Here is a 23,908-nt window from a genome sequence, read left to right as displayed (position 1 = left end):
AGTGCCTACCTGGATATATCACCATCGTTCCGCGTGCATTTGCCAAGTGTTTGTTACGGGTTCTGCCTTGTAGAAGGCTAAATGTTACGGGAGTTTCGAAAATTCTCCGTTAACTTCGTCGAAGCGGCGCTGCTGTCGCAAAAGTCATTTGCTGGTCAAATTTTTTCCAAGCGATATATCCAGGTAGACACTACTATTGTTAATCCAAGTTCTGACGACGTTATCATTTGGCTATTTTGAATTTGAGCTTCCTTTGCCATAAATAGATGGCTCCACGTTCTCCACTAAAGTCGCGTTTTTCGAAGAATCGGATAGCTTCATAGCCATCTCTAATAACAGGGGCCTTTTCATAATACAGGTGGCAATGATAGAGCTGCCACTTGCTTTAAGATCTGTTATTATATTCTTACTGGGAAACCGAACTAAAAATGAACTCTTACACTACAAATATAAATTCTACCAACTACAAAACGAATAAATTGGACCGAAAACCTTTTTTTTAAATTAACATTGACCTTTTTCCTCGAGAACTTCGGTGAACAGTCCGTAAAATGAGAGGCCGTTGTTAGACCATTTTCTAATTTTAACGATTTTGAAGCCTTACTAAAGCCGCTTAAATTTTGGGGTAAGAGGTGGAAAATCTGTCAATTTTCCCAACTGGATATAAAACACAACTCTGATCAAACCCGCGTACTCCATTAAAGTTTCAGCGTACGTGCTTAATCTCAGTATTATATAGATCATAAAAGAACATTTTGATATCGATTTAAACGGGAGATTATAAACCTTGGCAGCGTCCCACACAGATTTTTGGGGAGTAGAAATGATTATTTGATGGTTTTTCCGTGCTCCAAAGTTTCATTTTCATCAAGTGGGCAAAGCCTCAAAGTTTACTAAACATAATCGAGCGATAAAAATTATTAAATAATATTTTTTCCCGAGAGTCGGGTCTGGTTTGAACAGCGGGTTTTATTCGAGGTGATGCCCTATTTCGTGATTTCGGAGGATACTTTTGTGATTTTGGGGTTAGCGCGTTTTGATCAATCACTACTAGTTTAAGATTATTAACGTTTTGTTATTTATAAAGCGTGAAAATCGATTATATAAATCGCCGCTTGCACCAGATTGGAACAAATAAGTTTTTTTGGGTTAAACAAATATTTTTACGAAATAGTGCAGGGTGACCGCAGAAACCTAAAGTATAGGAAAAATAAGAAATTTGTTGTCGATTTATAGGATTTCTAGATATTGGCAAAGTAAAGGAAAACAGGAAAATGCCATGAAATTACAGGAAAATATAGTTTAAGTATTTGTGAATTGAAAATTCAGTATTATTAGACTAAATTTGGTTACTAATATTTTTAAAATTCTTTCTAACTTTGTAGATTTTGATATTAAAAGACAATAAGGTTCTTGAAATGGTTTTAGATTTATTGCACATGCGGTCTCGTGCGCGCGAGTGACCTAAAACCAAAATCTGATTTAGTTCCCTAATTTGTGGCGCCATCTTCAGCTTAGTTTAATTACAAATCTCTATATTCTTTTTAGAAGAAAGTTTTCGGTATTTACGAACCAACTAATTACATTTTGACAAGAAATAACTTACCAACCGACCAAGATGTAGAATTAATATTCCAACCGACCAAGACGTAGAATTAATATTCCAACCGACCAAGACGTAGAATTAATATTCCAACCGACCAAGACGTAGAACTAATATTCCAACCGACCAAGACGTAAAACATTATTCAAATATGTTTAGAGTGGAACTATTAAGTAAAAATTAGACATTTTTAACGGTCCTAGACAACACTTAACGACGACAACAACAACAACACCTAATTATTAATCCAAGACTACACCACCAAAAAAACAACAACAACAACCACCATAACAATAACAACAACTACTACTACTACTACAACACTTCGCGTAAAGAAAACGTTTCAGTCTAAACATATTTCAATAAGGAAGTAAGAATGAGACGTATTAGTAACGGTCCTGGCAGGCTGGCAGTATTTGATTTTTTCCATTTCAATGTTTGACACGCACTCTGCACTTTTAACCTGCCACGAACGGCAAATATATATTCGAAGACTCGCTCCGAAAAATCGAGACTCCCGACTTTCTGCTTCGGCGGAAAATTCGAGATTGGAATTCAAGCCACAAAGACGACCTTTTCCCCCAATAGGTTAAAATTTCAGTTTTCATGCTTAGGCGCGTTTAACGCTAGACTCGAGGATATCGAGGGGATTAAGCGACCAAAGGAAAAAAGAAAACGCTGAGGTCAGCGACTATCCTGTTAATTGGTTCCGGGAAGGCGACTCTCCAGACAATCGCCTACTCATTTCCCGACAGGGTTTCGTTTCGTTGACGCTCATTTTCTCGCGAAATTATTTTATAGCCTTAATTTCGGCGATCTATTTTAGGACCATTGTCGATACGTTTCGTGAGATTTTGGGGGAATTAAAAATGGCTTGTGCTATTTAAAAAAATCTAGGCTTTCAAATCGAAAAATCTTCGAAAACGTTTATGTTAATTATTCTATATAAGAATCGTTAATATTAATTGTTAAATATAAGAAACGTTAATATTAATTATTAAATATAAGAAACGTTAATATTAATTATTACATAAGAAAAGTTAATATTAATTATTACATAAGAAACGTTAATATTAATTATTACATAAGAAACGTTAATATTAATTATTACATAAGAAACGTTAATATTAATTATTACATAAGAAACGTTAATATTAATTATTACATAAGAAACGTTAATATTAATTATTACATAAGAAACGTTAATATTAATTATTAAATAAAAGAAACGTTAATATTAATTGTTAAATATAAGAAACGTTAATATTAATTGTTAAATATAAGAAACGTTAATATTAATTATTAAACATAAGACACGTTAATATTAATTATTAAACATAAGACACGTTAATATTAATTATTAAACATAAGAAACGTTAATATTAATTATTAAACATAAGAAACGTTAATATTAATTATTAAACATAAGAAACTTTATATTTATAAGAAACGGATAATATAAGACTAAACTATTTGTAATATAGGATTTGAGGAGCAAATTTTAATTCCTTATAGCCTAGGAAACTGGCATTATATTGCTCAATTTATAGGGTTATACAGGACAAATTGTATATAGAACATTTCAAAAAATTACAGGACAATGGAGTTATTAAATATAGTCAAAGTCATTAGATATAGAATTTTATAGGAAATTTAGGACTGCGCTCGCAAAAGCCGCTCGAAATGAGAGGAGCGTGCCCATCACTAAGAAATGATCCCATTTCTTGAAAATAAAGGAAGCTATATAAAGTCCCTTATCCAAGGACCTCGATAAAAAAAAACCTTATTTATCGTTGGTTTGACCACAATTATTTAGGTTAGATGTTTTGTTTGGACATTAAACTTTGCTAACCTGTTTTTTTCTAAAACAATGGCGTGGTTTGAAAGTTTGTTTTCGAAAAATGTAGGGTTTAACAGTCCAGCCCAAAAATGGGTGCTCTTATTTCGTTACGTCTTATATGTTCATTTTGGTGCTCCTAAACACAATTATTAAAACATTCTGTAATAAAAAGTCAACCAAAATGAAATATTGTTGAAACGCGCGTATCCAAACTAAGCGCGCACAAATTTTTATCCACTAAATTACTTCTAATCCTGGTAAAAATCAAAATATTAGTCAAGGGCATACGTTACCTAATAACATAAGATAATTAACCGTAAGTATGACTGTATGGACTATAGCTCTCTCGGATACCTTTAGTTTTGCTTTTAGATTCGAAAAAATGAGGCGAAAATGCCGCTTTATTTAAATTTGCAAACAATATATTAAACTAATCATATGATGAAACTACTTTTAACGAAAAATACCCCTCAATTAAAAACTAAATTAAAAAAATGTAAAAGAGTTGTTACGTTCAATGGTCTAAGAATGTTTAGGAATTGCGTTTTTGTGTTTAGTTGTTGGGTCGAATAAAATGCAAACTCGTTTAAAAGAGTTGAAGGCGGTGACATTCCTCTAAAACCGGTGTTGCCTCCGTTTTAAAGGCTAGTTTTTCTGAAAAGGGATCGCGTACGGGAAATAGTTTTTCATTCTTTTGAACTTTTAGGCCAAGCGTTGACTTGTCACGGGTTTGGCTACGTTATTCTTCGAAAAATATAATTTTGTCATTTTCCAAAACAGACCACAAAATTTCCATTTCATTAAGCCCATATTTTTTTTTAATATTTTAACAATTCCACCAAGATGGTGATTATGGCTTAAATTTGGCCTAAATGGTGGATCAGGCAATTTCATGGTTTTGTCGCTAGGAGCGCTGTTGATTTAGTTTTAGAGTGAAAGGTCGGTAGGCGCTTCTGTTAATGTCTGATGAAAAATAAGAGTTAAGTGGCCAAGATGTTTTGTTCTAATAAAATTCTACTTGACTAATCACTCAGGGTTGTCATAGTTTTTTCATAATCAAATATCCCAACTTTTCCCTGAATTTCGGGTCCATTTTAAAAATTCCCCGACTCTTCCCTGAATTTCGGGTCCATTTTAAAAATTCCCCGACTCTTCCCTGAATTTCGGGTCCATTTTAAAAATTCCCCGACTCTTCCCTGAATTTCGGGTCCATTTTAAAAATTCCCCGACTCTTCCCTGAATTTCGGGTCCATTTTAAAAATTCCGACTCTTCCCTGAATTTCGGGTCCATTTTAAAAATTCCCCGACTCTTCCCTGAATTTCGGGTCCATTTTAAAAATTCCCCGACTCTTCCCTGAATTTCGGGTCCATTTTAAAAATTCCCCGACTCTTCCCTGAATTTCGGGTCCATTTTAAAAATTCCCCGACTCTTCCCTGAATTTCGGGTCCATTTTAAAAATTCCCCGACTCTTCCCTGAATTTCGGGTCCATTTTAAAAATTCCGACTCTTCCCTGAATTTCGGGTCCATTTTAAAAATTCCGACTCTTCCCTGAATTTCGGGTCCATTTTAAAAATTCCGACTCTTCCCTGAATTTCGGGTCCATTTTAAAAATTCCGACTCTTCCCTGAATTTCGGGTCCATTTTAAAAATTCCGACTCTTCCCTGAATTTCGGGTCCATTTTAAAAATTCCGACTCTTCCCTGAATTTCGGGTCCATTTTAAAAATTCCGACTCTTCCCTGAATTTCGGGTCCATTTTAAAAATTCCGACTCTTCCCTGAATTTCGGGTCCATTTTAAAAATTCCGACTCTTCCCTGAATTTCGGGTCCATTTTAAAAATTCCGACTCTTCCCTGAATTTCGGGTCCATTTTAAAAATTCCGACTCTTCCCTGAATTTCGGGTCCATTTTAAAAATTCCGACTCTTCCCTGAATTTCGGGTCCATTTTAAAAATTCCGACTCTTCCCTGAATTTCGGGTCCATTTTAAAAATTCCGACTCTTCCCTGAATTTCGGGTCCATTTTAAAAATTCCGACTCTTCCCTGAATTTCGGGTCCATTTTAAAAATTCCGACTCTTCCCTGAATTTCGGGTCCATTTTAAAAATTCCGACTCTTCCCTGAATTTCGGGTCCATTTTAAAAATTCCGACTCTTCCCTGAATTTCGGGTCCATTTTAAAAATTCCGACTCTTCCCTGAATTTCGGGTCCATTTTAAAAATTCCGACTCTTCCCTGAATTTCGGGTCCATTTTAAAAATTCCGACTCTTCCCTGAATTTCGGGTCCATTTTAAAAATTCCGACTCTTCCCTGAATTTCGGGTCCATTTTAAAAATTCCGACTCTTCCCTGAATTTCGGGTCCATTTTAAAAATTCCGACTCTTCCCTGAATTTCGGGTCCATTTTAAAAATTCCGACTCTTCCCTGAATTTCGGGTCCATTTTAAAAATTCCGACTCTTCCCTGAATTTCGGGTCCATTTTAAAAATTCCGACTCTTCCCTGAATTTCGGGTCCATTTTAAAAATTCCGACTCTTCCCTGAATTTCGGGTCCATTTTAAAAATTCCGACCCTTCCCTGAATTTCGGGTCCATTTTAAAAATTCCGACTCTTCCCTGAATTTCGGGTCCATTTTAAAAATTCCGACTCTTCCCTGAATTTCGGGTCCATTTTAAAAATTCCGACTCTTCCCTGAATTTCGGGTCCATTTTAAAAATTCCGACTCTTCCCTGAATTTCGGGTCCATTTTAAAAATTCCGACCCTTCCCTGAATTTCGGGTCCATTTTAAAAATTCCGACTCTTCCCTGAATTTCGGGTCCATTTTAAAAATTCCGACTCTTCCCTGAATTTCGGGTCCATTTTAAAAATTCCGACTCTTCCCTGAATTTCGGGTCCATTTTAAAAATTCCGACTCTTCCCTGAATTTCGGGTCCATTTTAAAAATTCCGACTCTTCCCTGAATTTCGGGTCCATTTTAAAAATTCCGACTCTTCCCTGAATTTCGGGTCCATTTTAAAAATTCCGACTCTTCCCTGAATTTCGGGTCCATTTTAAAAATTCCGACTCTTCCCTGAATTTCGGGTCCATTTTAAAAATTCCGACTCTTCCCTGAATTTCGGGTCCATTTTAAAAATTCCGACTCTTCCCTGAATTTCGGGTCCATTTTAAAAATTCCGACTCTTCCCTGAATTTCGGGTCCATTTTAAAAATTCCGACTCTTCCCTGAATTTCGGGTCCATTTTAAAAATTCCGACTCTTCCCTGAATTTCGGGTCCATTTTAAAAATTCCGACTCTTCCCTGAATTTCGGGTCCATTTTAAAAATTCCGACTCTTCCCTGAATTTCGGGTCCATTTTAAAAATTCCGACTCTTCCCTGAATTTCGGGTCCATTTTAAAAATTCCGACTCTTCCCTGAATTTCGGGTCCATTTTAAAAATTCCGACTCTTCCCTGAATTTCGGGTCCATTTTAAAAATTCCGACTCTTCCCTGAATTTCGGGTCCATTTTAAAAATTCCGACTCTTCCCTGAATTTCGGGTCCATTTTAAAAATTCCGACTCTTCCCTGAATTTCGGGTCCATTTTAAAAATTCCGACTCTTCCCTGAATTTCGGGTCCATTTTAAAAATTCCGACTCTTCCCTGAATTTCGGGTCCATTTTAAAAATTCCCCGACTCTTCCCTGAATTTCGGGTCCATTTTAAAAATTCCCCGACTCTTCCCTGAATTTCGGGTCCATTTTAAAAATTCCGACTCTTCCCTGAATTTCGGGTCCATTTTCAAAATTCCCCGACTCTTCCCTGAAATTCGGGTCCATTTTCAAAATTCCTCGAGTTTTAACAGAATTTTAAGCCCGTGTTATTGTGGCAGATGTCACTGTGTAAACGTTTGCGAAATCTACCATACTTAACAGATTTGGTCGAGTGTGAAATGGGGATTGGAAATGGATTCACTGCCTCCGCAATTTCCAAAATATTTTATCCTACTTGGAATATTAAATTTTATTCAAAGCTCAAATACTTGGACAGGGCGTTTACGAGTTTCCTCTTGGGAGGGACTAACATTCCTAACCTATAATGTTATCGATGATGACGTACCGTTAAATACTAAAAAATTACCATGATATCGGTTTATAACAAATTTAATTCGGGGTCGAATATTTAGCAACTTCAACCCGACGCCATATTTCTGTCGTCTTAATATATTTATATAGTGTTAAATTAAAAATACTGATAATTATAATTTTCCAACTCAAAAAAATCGAGGCCGAGTTATGAACTCATTATTTAATACTTGTTAAAAAGCGCAAATACTTGTTTGAATTGAAATACACCTTGTACGATGAAGACTAATTCGTTGAAGTACGACTATACCAAGACATTCGCGGTACACCCGGGCACACGAAGAAACAATTGTATTTGGACAAAACACTCATACCCGTACATAACGCCTGTTTTAGTATTGTTTAAACGACGTTTTCAATTCTTCGCGTACCCTGGGTTATCGAAAGGTGTGCAATTTGAGATAATTCGATTACAAACGTACTTGATTGGGTTATTTGTTTAGGATTTAGCTATATTATCCCTTTTAATTATGGACTAATCTACTTTTTCGCGTATTTTATCATCCTTCTCACAGTCCATAGGTGGTTTCTTCTAACTTGATTGGGTTAGCCGACGAACTGAAAGCGCGCGCAACCGATTTTAAAGAGGTACTCCCGACGTTGTTAAAACGTTTAGAGCGCTTTGCTTAACCACTCTATTGCTAACAGAACCGGGTTGGCATAGAACCAGTCATACCGGTTATTGCCACCTGGTTAAATCCGGTTATAGCCAATTGAAAAAAATCCAGAATTTTTTGGCAAATTACAATATGAATATTTTAGTAAATTAATAGTTTTTATTTAGAAATTTAGTTTATTTTTTGTTTCATATTTAGAAACCGGTTTACTTTTACCAGTTTTTCGGTAGGTTTAAAGTTCCAAAGTCCGCTGCCTCGCTTCTGTCGGTGCGTCATACACAAAAACTAGGGGGAATTTCCCGAAGAAATCAAAAGAATTCAGTTATTTTATATAGCTATTTCGCTTTATTTGTTTAGCTCCTTATTTACGACAATAACGGCAGACAATTTCTACTTACATATGTAAAAGGTACTGTTTATATTTTAGTCGGTTATAACCGAAAAAAACCAGTTATAGCCAAGTAAAACCACTGGTCTGGATTTTTTTCAAAAAAAGCCGGCTTTTTTCCAACCCTGTAACAGAATCACGGTGATTGACATGATTTCACTTAAAGTTTTTCTATTATATAAAATAGGGATGCACCGATATCGGAACAGCCGACATATCAGCTATTCGTGAACGATATTAACAACGTTATCTATCATAACAGTAGTGTATATGATATCATTGCAAAAGACGGTTTAGTACAAGGTCATACCATTTAAAAAACGTTTGCAAGAGCATATACGAATTTGTTTATTTTCATTTTACGTGATACATATTTTCAATCACAAATCGAATATCGTTGTTTTTTATTTGTTTACACTCGTAACCCCCTGTCTAAAAAAGGTATGATCTAGCTTCTGAAGTCTGACGTACGTGGCGCAGTCAATCAAATCAAATATTATCATTAGTCGACAATTTTCTTATTTGTGGCTTTTTAGTAATAAAAAGTTTTATTAAAATTCCATGAGTTCCTTCTTTTAAATGTTTTATTATAAATTTTCTTATTTTTAAATGTTTTTCTGCAAATATTTTTCTTATACCGCTATAAACGAAGCCGATATGACCTCAGACCACACCGGTATTAGAAAAATAGGCCGATAAATTCAAATGTATTGAAGTAAATTGTACTTTTTAGGGAAAACCTAAACCCTCATAAATTTCCCTGGTTCTTTTTTAAAGTAAAAGTTTCATTGATATTACCTTGACTTATTCCGTTGACAGTAAAATTTCCTGATATTTCAAGTTATCCAGGTTTGTACGAGCCCTGATCGGTAATTTTGCAATAGAAGAAAAATCCGATACGCAAATGCACAAATCTCTAGTTACCAAAACCCTCACTTGACCCAACCTGTTATATAATCTTTATTCCAATCTTCATAATATTTTCATGAAGGAAAAGATGAAATTCAACGTTTCTTCATTATTATACCAGGGGGGGGGGATACGCGTGATCAAAATTCAAAACATCACTGGCAATTTCGCGCGAAGATTACCAGGTCTACGTAAATAGAGTTATCAACCACCTCCGTAACTCGGTTTAACCTCGCTCTTTCCCAAGATGAAATTACACACCTACATTCTATTGTTTTCAAATTATTTTTATTTAAACTACGGCTTGGTGTCTTATTACACCCGAAGTTTTAAGAGTGGTTTGTTTTTGGAAAACCCCGCGGGCTAAGCTAATTCTTCCCACGTTATTTAATTCACGCACAATGAGGAAAGTAAGAAATTGACCCAATTTTTAGAAAACAAGGTGATGAGAAGACGTTATTGGGTAATGTCAATGAGAAATTAAAATTTGTGTGACGAGCGGTGTTATGTTACTTGGCCAACCGTGTCAAGGTTAGACCCCGCTGGCGAAATTCAAAATAATACTGTTAAAAGGATAAATTTATGACGTTTTCGATTTTGAAAGAGAATTTCAATTCTTTATCTGAGAAGGGGAAAAACTTTGTCGATATCGCTTTTAAATAAATTAATTTGTAGGACGGGATCTGTTATTTAAATTTAATTTTTATCACGCGTAGATGACAGTTTTGTTGGGTTGTTTTATTTCATAATTTTGTTTGTTTTTTTTTAATAAATTTCAATTAGATTTAAGATTATTTAAATTTTGGCACGGTTTAAAACTTAATTAGAAAAACCAAAATGTATAATGTTTTAAAATTGTAATAAAATTTTAATAAGTTTGTTAAAATACAGATTTATCTTTTAAGGAAACATTTTATACGTGGCTGTAAGTCAAAATTACGGATTCTTTCAGAGGCTGATCAAAAAAGTAAAATTTTTAGGTATAAATACCATTTTCTTAAATTACTGTAGTAACAAAGTATTTTCGTTAATTAAATTAAAGTTATATAATAATAATAAAAATAATATAATAAATGCGCAACTATCTCTATTGAGATTCATGCAAAAAGTTTTATATTCAAACATTATTCTATTTGTAAATTAATTAATTTTTATTTCTTTACATTACAGTTATTCGGCCACTAAACACCAAATGAGTGATACCTACTACAGGATTTAAATAATACATAAATCATGAATAAAAATTATTCACGACTATTTCGACAATGCCAAATATCAGAATTAAGGATCCATTCAGCCATGTAAAATAAGGAACCATCCCCAGAGTCTGTAACCCTATATTTCATAAATGAATCCCGAAAACCATATGCATATAACGTCGCACCAGGCACAGCTTGTTTAGAGTCAGTTTGAACAAGTATAATTTATAAAACTCATTGTCATGTACAGTGGCAGGTGAAGTCCCGTATTGTTGGATAACCCCCGGGCAAGCCGTAGATCCCCACCCTTTGTTTGGCCAGCCTTTGTATTAACTTAGTTACAGCGAGACGAGACACCGTTGCCACAAACTGTGTTTTCAGTCATGCATTACCTAATGCACGTGACCGAAGGCCCGCAAAACAATAGAAAATAATTTCAATCAAACTCCGAATGATAATTATTTAACTAGGAAGTAGACGGAGAAGATTGAAACACAATTCTTCCTGGTAAAATATGGCGTTAAGGTTCTTTTACGTCAATGGTTGTAAGAAATATAAATGGGTTGTCAACCTGGAAATTTTCAATCCTTTTTACGTAATTCAGATTTGATATATTAAAGTATTAAGTAGATGGAAATTTGTAAAACACAAACAGATTTCGGTAATTTTATTTTTTAATAAATATCAGTAGTTTATCAAATTAGGTATTGGTCAGAAGAAAACGCGAATATAAAATACAGTGAAATAAAATTTACACTTATCTTATCAAATCTTTTTATAACTATTATATTGCGAGAATTACGGTAAATTTTGATAAGAATTCAGATAAGTTGGAATTAAGTAACACACTATGCCTAACTCAAAACAATTAATAATATTCACAACTGTGTAAATATAATAGTTGGAAATTTTAAAATTAATACAAACAATAATTTTCACCCAGTTTTCAACACCACATATTAATCATTTCGAACATTATTTCATACAAAATTCAATATTAATTTAAAATTTAGGTCCCTGATTCCATCTATAAGTTTACACCATTCCCGCAGTTTCAATTGTTCATACATGAACACAGAATGTTAAAACATGCGTATTGGTAGAATAGTCCATAATGGAAAGGGACAAAAAAGTTGGACCCTAAACAAATTTGAAGAAACTAAAAAACTTACAAATAAGGTCGTACCAATATGTTTTTGAGCGAACATAAAGACTCAAACCTCTGACTAAATAGATCTTAAGAGTAAGAAACAATAAATAGCCAGAAATTCTAACGCTAGATCAGTTTCGTTCTTTTTGGGATTCATCAGTACCATGCGAGAAACACGGTTTGCACCAAAAAGATAAACTAAGCCTAAACATTAAAAATTTATTTAGTTTTTAGCTTGTTTTGTCCCTTTCATTATGGACTATTCTACCTATACGCATGTTTTGATATTCTTCGCAATGCAGTCCATAGGTGGTTCTTATTAACTTATACTTAAACATACTTTGCTTCAATTTCACTCTTTAAGAGTTGAGTACCGAAACAAACCCCGACTCCAATTACCAAAAAAAGTTGTGCCAAAAACCAATCCACACCCAACAACTACAGTAATGAAAAAATTATGAAACTGACCTGCGTAGATTCGAGCTCACGCTCTAGCCTTGACTTGGTTGACCTGAGGTCTTTATTTTGGATTTCAAATTGTACTAATTGGGTCTCTAGCTCAGATTCAACTTCTCGACTAGTTTCTTGGAATTCCTCCAACTCTTGTTGAGCATCTTTAAACCTTAAGACATCAAACAAGAATTTGTAATAGGTTTGTTTGGCTAAACGTAACCTCAATTTCCAGCACTAGGTATGATGATGATACTTACTTTTGTTTATATTCTTGGCTTAGTTTCTTATAATGCTCTAACGCTTCCTTCTCACTAGAGAATTTTATCTCTTTTTCCATTGTATTATGTTAATAATGGTATTTTATTTGATAGACACGCACAAAACACCTTATACACGCACTTTATAAATATCCAAGAGATGAACGCGAACACTGAGAACACTTAGTGAATTCCCTATTTAAACGACTATCACCTGACTAGACTAGAAAAATCGTTTTTTTTCGCAGTTAGCAAACACATTTCCAAAAATTTTCTAAGTCATCTAAGTCTTGACACTGCGCTGAAATTAAATTACATTTCGTTAGTCCTAAATAAATAGTAAAGTAAGGTTGCTGAACGGAAGTGTTTAGGGATTAAGCTTATGAAAGCTTATCAAAATAGACTGAAATAAATGGTCCATACACATAAATGATATAAATATACCATGACTAAATATTTCAAAACCATTATTGCATAATATTGCAATCAAAAATAGGTAACGTAGTGGGGAAGCCCTTCATTTCGATATTTTCAATGAGAAAAATTTTGTCTTACCTAAGCCTCGGCAACGCAACCTTGTAAACTGAACTACGCGAACTTCCAAATTACGCGTAGCAAAGCATTTGGTAAAGGAAAAAATTTAAAAGCGAAGACCTTTAAACTTGAGAATTCACTAATTACAGTCGTTCGAAGGAACCGAATTTATTTACATCCGCAATTTAGGTGGGAAGAGAGAAGTACGTTATTTCATGAGTTCACAGGGAAAATGGGGATTGGGGAAACGTCAACGACGTTCGTTAGGATTTTTACGAAAGGCAAGAAATCAAGTTGGCCAATCAAAGAAGCCACATATGTGACGTCATATTGTCTTCATTTTTATTCATGCAAATACTGCTGCCATCTAGGAGGTGATTTTAAAAATATTCAAATTGCGCCATCTCTTAGCAGTTTTTGGAACTGCGATCGCACAATCCTATTTACAACGGACTTTTTAAAATTAATTTTTTCGGTGGTTTATACTATTTTGAGAACGTTCCAAATTGAAAGGAAATAATGGTAATTATTGTAAAAGAGAAGTGTTTTTATATTTTCTATGATTTAAACGCGTTATTTACTTAATTGAAGTTGTAAGATGGTAAACAGATTTTTGCACGACACATTTAAATATGATTTCAATGCTATTGTAAGACTTAGTAAATCAGTTTTTAGCCCTTGGTTAAGTTTGTGTATGAATTTTGAAATATGGTCTGGTACCAAAAAACTTGTTGTTAGGCAAGATGGAGTTTTCAGAAAAAAGAGGACCAAGTCGTAACAAAGGTATAAAACTTCTTTTAAGGTTAAAAAAAACTACAATTTTTTTTTCAACAGGTTGTGCTCGCAATTTGGCAGCTAATTTTCACCAAGATAGTACAAAATTAAAGCAAGATGTCTTGCCACCGATTGGTGTGTTTTGGGATATTGAAAACTGTCATGTGCCCAAGGGGAAGTCTTCTATTGCGCTGGTTTGCAATATACGTAAGAAATTCTTCAATGGGCACCGTGAAGCGGAATTTATGTGCGTTTGTGATGTAAATAAAGAAAATCAAGATGTTGTTCGCGAACTAAACCTAGCTCAAGTGACAGTTGTTCACGTAAATGCAACAAGTAAAAATGCTGCTGATGATAAACTTAGACAGTGTATGAGAAGATTCGTTGAAATACATCGTAGCCCCTCAACCATACTTTTAATAACTGGTTTGTTACTTATTTATTAAAGGCATTAGGGGAAAGCAGCTTCTTGTTCAAAGATGGTGTTTACATACTATGCCTAAAGTAGTAACTACATTCAGTACCGAGTGAAATTTGAACACGATTCTGCCAAAACGTTTTCCCAATTTACTTCTTTTACCTTTAATTATATGATAAATAATTTAAAAACATTTTCTTGTTCTATAGGCGATATAAATTTTGCTACGGATCTATCAGATTTTCGCCATAGATTAAAAATTCATATTATTTTGATACATAATCGTCATACGCCAGATTCATTGTTAGCATGCGCACATGAAACATATTTATTTTCTGATCTAACCAATAACCTGCCAAACAGAAATGTTACTAAAGTAAGCAAATGTTATAATTAATATTAAATAAATAAAGTTCTGATCATAATTTTTTAGAGTACAGAACCATGCGAACTTTTGGTATCCAATTTACCAACCAATAAAGATTCCAAGCAGATTCACCAACGCTTGAAGCAATTAAGTGATAATTGCGGTGGCAAGGTTGTGATCGTTCTAGCCAGTACTGCAATCCTTAAATTTCCATCTGCGGATGCTGCTCAAAGGTCTGATTTCATTCTGTTTTGTTTTGCAGAAAATGCTTGCTCTTGCTTCTTGGATTTGTTCTTTTTTTTGCATGTGGTTTTCTTTTCATTGTTTTGGTTTCCATTATTCCATTACATGGTTGATTTTTTTATAATAAAATATTTGTAAAATATTGGTTTATAAGTCAATTATATAACATGACAAATAAAACAATTCATTGTAGAAAAAAGTAATATCTTTGCCTTGTCACATGTTTTATTTTATTTTTTTCTTGTTTAGTGCTTTCTAAAGCACATGCCCCTTTTTTTATCCACAAAAGATGTATTTTGTTACTATGGCAATACCAAGGCTGCGTTCAGTAAGAGTAATCGGACCTGCAGCGGTTCTGAACCGTTGCATATAGTTTGCAGCGTTACGTCAAGAGCAACTGAACGCTTTTCTGTACTCACGCAATCGGTTAAACGCCATTACTTTCCTTAACGTTGTTACGTCACGCTGCAAATGAACCGGCTCGCCCAGGAATTGAAATGGTTTCAATCGGTTGAGCAGCGTAACGTCATACCGGAAGTTTAAAAAATCGTACAGTAAAAAACCGGTTTCTAATAGGTCTTGTTATTTTAATCATGAACTCTGCTGCACCAATTTTTTGCCTCTTAAAAAGATGTATTTTGTTACTATGGCAATACCAAATCCCTTCAACCTGTTGGTCAATTTACATAAATTAAAAGTGAAACTATAAATTGACCAACAGGTTGAAGGGATTTGGTATTGCCATAGTAACAAAATACATCTTTTTAAGAGGCAAAAAATTGGTGCAGCAGAGTTCATGATTAAAATAACAAGACCTATTAAATAAACATAACTAAACAATCAGTCTTCATGTTGTTTTAATATTGTTCAAAGAACTTAAAATAAAAGTGCAACTGGACTTATGCCTAAGTTATTTGAACAATATTAAAACAACATGACGACTGATTGCTTAGTTATGTTTATTTAATAGGTCTTGTTATTTTAATCATGAACTCTGCTGCACCAATTTTTTTTGGCCTCTTAAAAAATTATTTTACAAATAATTGTGACCTACACTCTATGCAATTTAATCTTTGGTCATTGGATATTTAACCAACACACTGTTTTTTATTATCTAAAAAAGTCATTACCCAGTTTTTCAACAATATAATTTTTTTTCTACTTATTTGTTAGAGTTTTAGTTCCAAATGCTTAAAAGATTAATAAATTATGATAGGAAATTGACTTAAAAAATTTGATCTATGGTGTAACTTAAAAAATATTTTTAATGCATGTGACCCCTGCTTTGCAAAGTTCATTTCCCAACTTCTCACTTGTCACACATCAGGCCTCTCCATTCTGATTCCTTTAATAGTTCCCCATTTGTTTCTTAAGTATGCCTAAATTATTAATTTCTTAGGTATTTACATTTTAAAGAAATATTTGTGTTTATTATTAATGCCTACATTATTTTAACCAATGTTGGTTCTAAGCCTAATGTAAATTTTTTCTTCCTAGAGCTTGTAAGCGTATGGACAAAGAAAACGTTTACGGTCATAAAATATCAGTTAGTTTTTCCAACCGCAATGACACAGCACCCACTACCCTGGCAGCACCTAACGCCAATTCGTCAGTTCAACCCTCTAGCACTAGCTCATTAGTGGATGGTCAGTTTAACAATATTTTTTAGTTAATTGTAATGTAATTTGATTACTTTTTATTTTCAAGATTACGCAATTGAGAAAATAATAAACATGATGCATCAATCTGGCTCAAAGCAAAATACTTACAGAGGTTCACGGGCACTTTCCTCTCCTCCAAGGGCATTTGGTGATAGTTCCATTGTGGCCGCCTGTACTTCTCCCATTGGACCTTCAAATGGCAATAGAGGATCTCAACATTTTTACGACTATATTACGAACTCTACTAAGCACTCTGATATGCAGCAAACAGATACTCGATTATTGTGGAGAAATGATAGTCTATTCAGTGACCGAGAAGTTGTTACTCTTCCATCAAGCAATGGGTGGGTTGGTTTTTATTTCTGTTGTTATTTTTCATCACTATTTAGGTTGCGTGGCTAAAAGCTGATGAAAATATCTTTTAAGAAAACCAGCTCTTGTATGGAAAGTGCATTATTGGATCGGCCTATGTATTTATTCGCAATCAATTATTCTATATTTAACTTTTCTACAAGTTCTGTCAGTGGTTATAGGTCTAAGACTTAAAAATTATCCAAATTTTATTTAGGCCTTGGACAAAACAATTATCTAATTTTAGGCCTTGGACAATTTTGTAGAGCTGGTAAATAAATTTAATGAATTTAAATATTTTAAATTTCAGACTAAATGGATATTCTCATTTTGAATCGAATCACAGAATGACTGACCGAACCAATTTTCAAAGACCATTATCACCACCAAAATCTTTCTCTAAAGTACCCTCGTTACCTTCCCAATACCATCAACACCAAAATTACAATTCTGCTCAAAATCAGCTGTACTATAACCAAGATAGCTTATCTAAAATGTATCAATCCAAAAGTATTGGGCGAGTCTCTCCATTTATGATGGCTAACCAATCCTGTCATGGCTGCTCATCAACTACCTCATCACATTATCGGAGCACGAGTCCTTTTCCACGTTCTACGATGTACGAGGACCATGAACATGCACATGCCCATGCCCATGAAACAAATGGGCATGCGTCACATTATTGTCCCAATGTGCCGATACGTGGGCGATCTGGAAATCTGTCTCCTGGGTCAGATAGTCTAGTAGTTCCTGGCATGCAAAGAAGCGAACCAAGCTACTCTTATCGTAGTCGTTCTGCCTCACCTTTATCTAATGGGCGCTGTGGAATGCCTTCTGACAACTACCATCATGGAGTGGAGCTCCTCGTCACTAATTTGGATCAAACTTTAGATATTAACGAAATGAAGAAGATACTGATGAATGAATTTAGCGATCACGTGATGGTTCTCCATATCTCAATGCTCTTACAACCAGATGGAACCTACAAAGCTGTTGTCAAGTTAGACAACGCTCAAGATGCTCAGTTGGCTATATCTCAGCTTCAACGTAAAAGAATAGGCTATAAGAGAATTTTAATATCTTACACCAGTGGAGGCAAGACACCCCCTCTGAATATTTTGAGGGCCGAAGTAGCTGCTCTTCTGATTGACGTACCTTCTAAGAAAATGCCTTTGTTCAAGTTTCGAGAACTGTTTTTCAATAGATACCATCGTACTATTGGAATCTCAGAATTGTACAAGCTTGGTGATACTGTACAAATCATGGAGGATAATTCAGGACGAATGGTGTCCTTGGTACCAAATTATCGTTCTACTCCATCACCTGTTGACATGGATATGGCCCCAGCAGGTCCTGATGGTGAAAAACCATATTGTGAACGTCACATGACGCTTGCTGTGTATCGTCAGTTAAGCGACGAAGCTCAAACCTCCAGCCTGTTACCTGATGTTTGCATCTCTTTGAAAGTATTAGCACCTAGAGTCCATACGTTATTGGACATTCACCAAGGCAATTTGCCATTGAACAGTTTTAGCGCATGTTACAAGGCTGAGTTTGGAAATTTGCCAGTTGCGAAGAATCAAGATGGCACCGTTGATAAAACAGAGACTGAAAATAAAACTAGTGAATGTTGTCCCTGCGTACCATTAGAACACTTAATTAGCTGCATTCCTGGTGTGGAAATTACGAAATCAACCCTTGGAATTAAAAAAGTGCAGTGGCTGGAAAATAAAATTGATCCTAGTAAGCTTTTGGGTGTGCGATGAAGAACCGCACGCCTTTGTAAACTAACTTGAATGTTAATTTTTATAGGATGCTTTTGTTTCAATATTGCAGCTAACCGCAGCATCAGCCCGGCTCTTGTTGGAAAACTTATGTTGTTTAGCCGAGAAATGTCTGACCTCCTCAAAAGTCAAATACCACGATGCTGTATACCATTCAGTAAATTGATTCCAGCCTACCACCATCATTTTGGTAGACAGTGCAGAGTTGCTGATTATGGCTATACTAAATTGATTGATTTGATGGAAGCTTTGCCTCATATTGTCCAAGTAGGCTCTTTTGTGTATATATATATATATATATATATATATATATTACGAAGTTTTTTTAACAATTTTTTATTTAGCTACTGGGGGAAGGCCACAATCGAATGCTGACTTTGACTCATTCAACCCAACTTAAACGCTTTGCATCGGATCTCACTAGAATTTTAAAATCCAGACCAACCAAACAGATAAGCCTATCAGAATTTCCTGAAGCGTATCAACAATGCATGGATCGTAATTTTGACATTGCACATTACGGGGTTTGTGACATCGGTGATATGCTATCTGAGTTGTCTGATACCATTGTTGTAAGATAATTTAAATCGCTCAATATATTCTAATGTGAAAATTGAAATCTAATTTTCAGTTTGGGTTTTACCTCATATCAGATTACTCAAGTGGAAAATGATACCATAATCGCAATACCGAAAAGAGAACAAACTCCTGAAGAAATTGAAAGGACAAAGGAATTTGCGGTTGACGTTTTTGAACTATTGCGTCACACACCATCTTGCAGCTTGCCATTCAACAAATTTATTCCTTCGTACCATCATCATTTTGGTCGACAGTGTCGGGTGTCTAGTTATGGCTTCACTAAACTTATTGAGCTTTTTGAAGCAATACCAGATGTTCTCGAAGTGATTGGTCATGGCGAGGACAAAGTCTTGCGACTTACAATGCAGGAACGTCTTAAAGTTCTTACAGAAAGGACAGTCGCTATTCTCAACTGCAAAATGTTTCCTAAAGAAAAACTGCTTGTGAAGAATTTTTTGAATCAGTACGCCAAACATCATGGCCATTGTCTGAAGCTGAAAGATTACGAATGTGATTCAGTGGAGCAGTTACTGGCCAAGATAAGCCACGCTGTTCGAGTATGACCTCCCATTTTAAAGGTTTCATTCTACATTTACATAATTACCATTTATAGATCGAGGATTATAAAGACAGCAAAGTACTTGTTCTGGTTGATAGAAGTACTACCGATCTTTTGGGAATGAGGATCAAGAATATTCTGATGAACGAAAGTAATGGCGAGCTTTCTTTAGATGACGTAACGAAACTCTACGAAAAACGATTTTATTCCGATTTTGATTTAAATGCTGCTATGACATACATCCAGAAAGAGTTAAATGTAAATTTGAGTTTTTTACATAAATGTTTTTGGTTCCTAGTGGGTTGTTACAAAAGAAAATTAATAACTATTATGTCTGCTGCATAGATTAAGGATGGCAAGGTCAAATTGAGTCCAGTTCTGAAAGTTTGTCGGGACATAATCAATCTCTTAAAGTGTTCCAATGCTGGAATGCAGTTGCCTAATTTAGAACGGAGTTTCTTAGATCAGTATGGCTATCCTCTACAGACTGCCAAGTTTGGATTTTCCAGTATTTCAGCTTTCCTCTCTGGATACCCAGAATATTTCTCCGTGAAGGGCAGAAGGGGTAAAAAGACAGTTTCGCTGGCCAATGATACTTTTGAAGATTCTGCGTTAGAATCTCCTTTTGCATTGGATGAGGATACTGAAAATGGATACGCTGAGCTTGAAAGGGAAATTCTAGAAGCCAGGTCGGAACAAAGTAGTGAAGTTGGTAAGTATTTGAGTGCTTTTTAACCAATAATTTCAATTACATTACAAGTGGTAATTACTATTTCTACTGATTTTGTTTTATAACCTTTAGATGAAGAAACGTCTAACTTGTTGCAAAAATCTCCTATGACAATCTTGAATCAACCCATCCCAAGTTGCATCCCTTCGCCATCCCTTAGTCCAGAATCTCAACCAGTGCGAGAATCAAATCTAATGGGCTTTGAAACGCCATTTTCTTTGAGTGAGAACTTTTTTTTAATTTGAATACCAAGAACAAAATTTGCCCAAAGCCTTACAGTTAAATTTTTGTAGATTTTCTAGACACAGATCCTGAGAATAACATGCAACATCAACAGTCGTTGTTTAGCTCATCGAATTTTTATTTCCAAAAGTCAAATGAGGCTTCCACCAGTAACGCGACTAGAGATAATTTTAGTACCCTGATGAATTCATCCAAACCAACTGATTATAAACGCCTTAAAATGGCTTTTGATCCAATACCCCCTTCGTCATGGTTGTCATCTTCGACTTTAAATGTTAATGCCGAGGTTTTCAACTCGCGACAAAATAGTTACGAACACCACAGCAGCGAAGACCTTTTTACTGGTAGTTCTCCCATTCACGATGATTTGGGTTTATCTAGTTTGAACCTTAGTTTTGATTCTGCCAATAATAGTCAAACCTCTCCCTCCAAAGCCGTTGGCAGCCGCCCTGGTAGAAAAATTGCAGCCACTTTTGTCAAGCCTATAAGTCAATAGGTCTGCTTTTTCCTTAAATTAATATAAAGTGAAAATTAACTTTGATTAAGTAGGTATATCACTTTTTTTAGTGTTAGATTAGTTACGTTTACTCGTTGGATTTTTATAGAAATTTTAATTTACAGTTGGTGTGGAACTATGATATCATTTTTTCAGGTGATAAAGTAGTTTCCTCGGAGTTATAATAAGCATTATAATTCAGTTTACTAGGAATATACTAAAAAATGTTTCTAAATGCGAACAAGGCTAATAAAACACAACCTATTGGGAGTGTTAATTTCTTCAAGGTCACGGCCTTAACCAATCAAAATTTTTGAAACCATGTTCGCATTTAGGCATCTTAATATTAGCTGTGTAATATTATTTTCTATAATATTTAGACAACATTTTAACCTCCGATTTATAAGTAGTTAGTGGAGAAATATTCAAAGTTAATCTTCACTTTAACAATTAAGTTCCCAGTTCTAAATTTCTAGTTTCAGTTTAACTATTTTTAAAAATAATTTTCTCGTAATTAATTTTGTTTTGGTAAAGTAAAAAAAAAGTTTTAAGTTGACCAATTATCACAACTATTTTTTTAATACAAAAATCGAAATATGAGTTTACATTATTTCACCTATAAATTCATATTTTAACCTAGGAATGTTTAATTAACTGAAACTTTAATTATAGAAGAAAATCTTTTTGCTACAACTATAGCAAAAAAGGCCCTAGTCGAAAAGTACTTACGTTTTTTACAGGATTCTTCTCTTATAGGGTTAGGTTCATTTTGATTAGTCGTAAAAGAAATAGAGATTTATGTAACCTAAAAGTCAGTTTTAGTCCATTTGTATTTCAATACTTTCAAGGGCTATTTTTGTATAAAAAAAAAATCTATGTATAAAAATTTTTGCGTGTTTTTTCAATATTATTTAATGTGATATTAATTTAGAGATTATTATATAATGATTAAAGAGACCTAAGTTGTTAGGTTGTCAGTAAATAAAACATTTAAGTGGCACAATTTTGCTGTATTTTATTTGAAAACTTTACTTGCCTAAAACAATAGAGTAGTGTCACTCCCTAGCTATGGCAATAGCCGTCATTGTGGGCGCGAATTTTGTATGAATAGGAAAAAGCATGGGTGACGTAGCACTGCCATTACTCTATAGAGTGTTGTCGTCTGAAACCCTGCGACGTCACCATTGTAATTTGCCTATTGATAAAAAACGGTAACTGTCATGGCGGCCACTATTAACACTACAGCTGTGACGTTTTCAAAATCGTATCGGACGACAACACTCTATACATGGTACAAAAACTGGGAGTAGGTGAGAATACAATCTCTAAAAGCTCTTAATTGTAGCATAAAAGTAATAGTTATAGAACAGTTATTGAATTTCCAGTTTTTTTTGTAAAAGACGAGTTCACCTGACTCGTTCCACTTAAGCTTTGTTGTTTGAGAAAACTTTTTTAATTATTTTTTTCTTAAATACTTGAAGGGAATAGAACCTCCGATATTTGGTGTAGAATACCAACACTCCAATATTGGTCTACCAATCTCCTGAACGTTGCAGACGTTCGCCTAAACGCCTAGAAATGGGTTTGCTGAAACCAAAGATAATTTAAACTCGTACCCTAGATTCGAATACTGAGAGCTTTCCCATTGACGGTTTTGTTACGAAGCGTTTACCCTTTTCCGGCACGTGACCTCAGAAAAATCGGGCTCCATTGGTTGCGGCACAGCCAACTTCGATCACGCGCTGCCTATATAGCGCGGCAGCGCGTGATCGAAGTTGGCTGTGGTTGCGGTAAGGCGCAAACCATGGAGCGAATTTTTTCTGAGTTCCGGCGGGAAGTGGGTAAACGCTATCGGCAACGCGCGAGAGAGTGATTTCGAATCTAGGGTACGAGTTTAAATTATCTTTGCTGAAACTCTCTAATAACACTTCGTTGGTGGAAGTAACCATGGCCGCCATGTTTGAATAACCTTTTTTATTTATAGTAAATAAACTGGGTTACGTCATTGTGCAAAGCCCCGGTTTTTTTGGGTTTTTTTTAAATAGAGCTAATACCCAAGGCACCATAGTCTCATGGCATGTGCACAGCACGGTAATTTTCCTAACTCGTATTTTAGGACGGCCTTAAAAGTTCACAGAGTTGTTTGAAACATTCCAGTCGAATTTCAGATAGCTCCTGAAATCATTTATTGGTTAATGGATCAGCGAATCGAGATATTTTGGTCGGACTAAGATCAATCACATCAGAGAAGGATTCCGAACGAATCTCCCTCAGAAAACACTATCTGAATAAAAACGCCTATTTCAGAAACTTTCTAATTTCAAAATCATCTGAACAGATTTTAATTTATTAACTATTTAACATAATAAAACAATACCCCTTCCATTTATCTTACGCCACTCTCATAAAAAATATGTATTTATAAATTGTCAAAATGTACGATTTTGAGTTGGTTCATCAAATAGGTTTTTCAATAAAGTAACTTGGCCTTCTTGTTTTAATGTTTCTTTTAGCGTTTTGAAGTTTTCCATCATCGAGTTGGGAATATAGTACTTCTAAAGCCAAAATTTGTATTTGAGGGCTGTGGGTACTTTCTTGATATCACAAACCAAATTAGTTATCATTAGTCGGT

The 23,908-nt window shown here is 34.7% G+C and overlaps 2 protein-coding genes across 12 annotated transcripts in view; one reads left to right on the top strand and one right to left on the bottom strand.

Moving 5' to 3' along the window:
- Window positions 1–13,327, bottom strand: part of LOC149962854 (nuclear distribution protein nudE-like 1-A) — a 60,258-nt gene extending 46,931 nt beyond the window's left edge. For 4 of the 10 annotated variants that reach the window (XM_090180222.1, XM_090180223.1, XM_090180225.1 and 1 more), the window contains exons 1-3: window positions 13,093–13,326; window positions 12,538–12,838; window positions 12,296–12,449 (exon numbers count right to left, since the gene is read on the bottom strand). In XM_090180222.1, the coding sequence (XP_090036348.1) occupies window positions 12,296–12,449; window positions 12,538–12,617 (234 nt within the window). In that variant the 5' untranslated portion in view covers window positions 12,618–12,838; window positions 13,093–13,326. Of the gene's footprint in view, window positions 1–12,295; window positions 12,450–12,537; window positions 12,839–13,092 lie in introns of all 10 variants that reach the window. The other 6 variants (XM_090180221.1, XM_090180218.1, XM_090180220.1 and 3 more) reach the window with 4 other exon arrangements.
- Window positions 13,328–13,561: 234 nt separating this feature from the next.
- Marf1 (meiosis regulator and mRNA stability factor 1-like protein) lies at window positions 13,562–22,271 on the top strand. Of its 2 annotated transcripts, XM_090180215.1 has the most exons (14): window positions 13,562–13,854; window positions 13,906–14,271; window positions 14,473–14,639; window positions 14,697–14,863; window positions 16,371–16,519; window positions 16,581–16,878; window positions 17,196–18,628; window positions 18,698–18,936; window positions 19,014–19,241; window positions 19,323–19,805; window positions 19,862–20,065; window positions 20,153–20,519; window positions 20,610–20,759; window positions 20,831–22,271. In XM_090180215.1, the coding sequence occupies exons 1-14, from the start codon at window positions 13,815–13,817 to the stop codon at window positions 21,274–21,276; spliced, it is 4,737 nt and encodes a 1,578-aa protein (XP_090036341.1). In that variant the 5' UTR covers window positions 13,562–13,814; the 3' UTR covers window positions 21,277–22,271. The 2 variants fall into 2 exon arrangements, with proteins under 2 accessions (XP_090036341.1, XP_090036342.1); XM_090180216.1 differs by lacking the exons at window positions 13,562–13,854; window positions 13,906–14,271; window positions 14,473–14,639; window positions 14,697–14,863 and adding an exon at window positions 16,166–16,272.
- Window positions 22,272–23,908: the final 1,637 nt, after the last annotated feature.

The sequence above is a fragment of the Leiobunum rupestre genome, chromosome 1 (assembly GCF_980474605.1).
Source record: "Leiobunum rupestre chromosome 1, qqLeiRupe1.1.hap1, whole genome shotgun sequence".
Classification (NCBI taxonomy): Eukaryota; Metazoa; Arthropoda; class Arachnida; order Opiliones; family Sclerosomatidae; genus Leiobunum; species Leiobunum rupestre.
The sequence above is the reverse complement of the archived record's forward strand: the minus strand, read 5'-3'. Positions and strand labels throughout refer to the sequence as shown.

Bases quoted from the DNA above. Each gene is read 5' to 3' on its own strand.
- Marf1 (XM_090180215.1), top strand. From the start codon at position 13,815: ATGGAGTTTTCAGAAAAAAGAGGACCAAGTCGTAACAAAG. The intron at 14,864-16,370 runs GTCTGATTTCAT...TTTTCTTCCTAG, and splicing joins TCTGCGGATGCTGCTCAAAG to AGCTTGTAAGCGTATGGACA. The intron at 18,937-19,013 runs GTAGGCTCTTTT...TTTTTTATTTAG, and splicing joins CTTTGCCTCATATTGTCCAA to CTACTGGGGGAAGGCCACAA.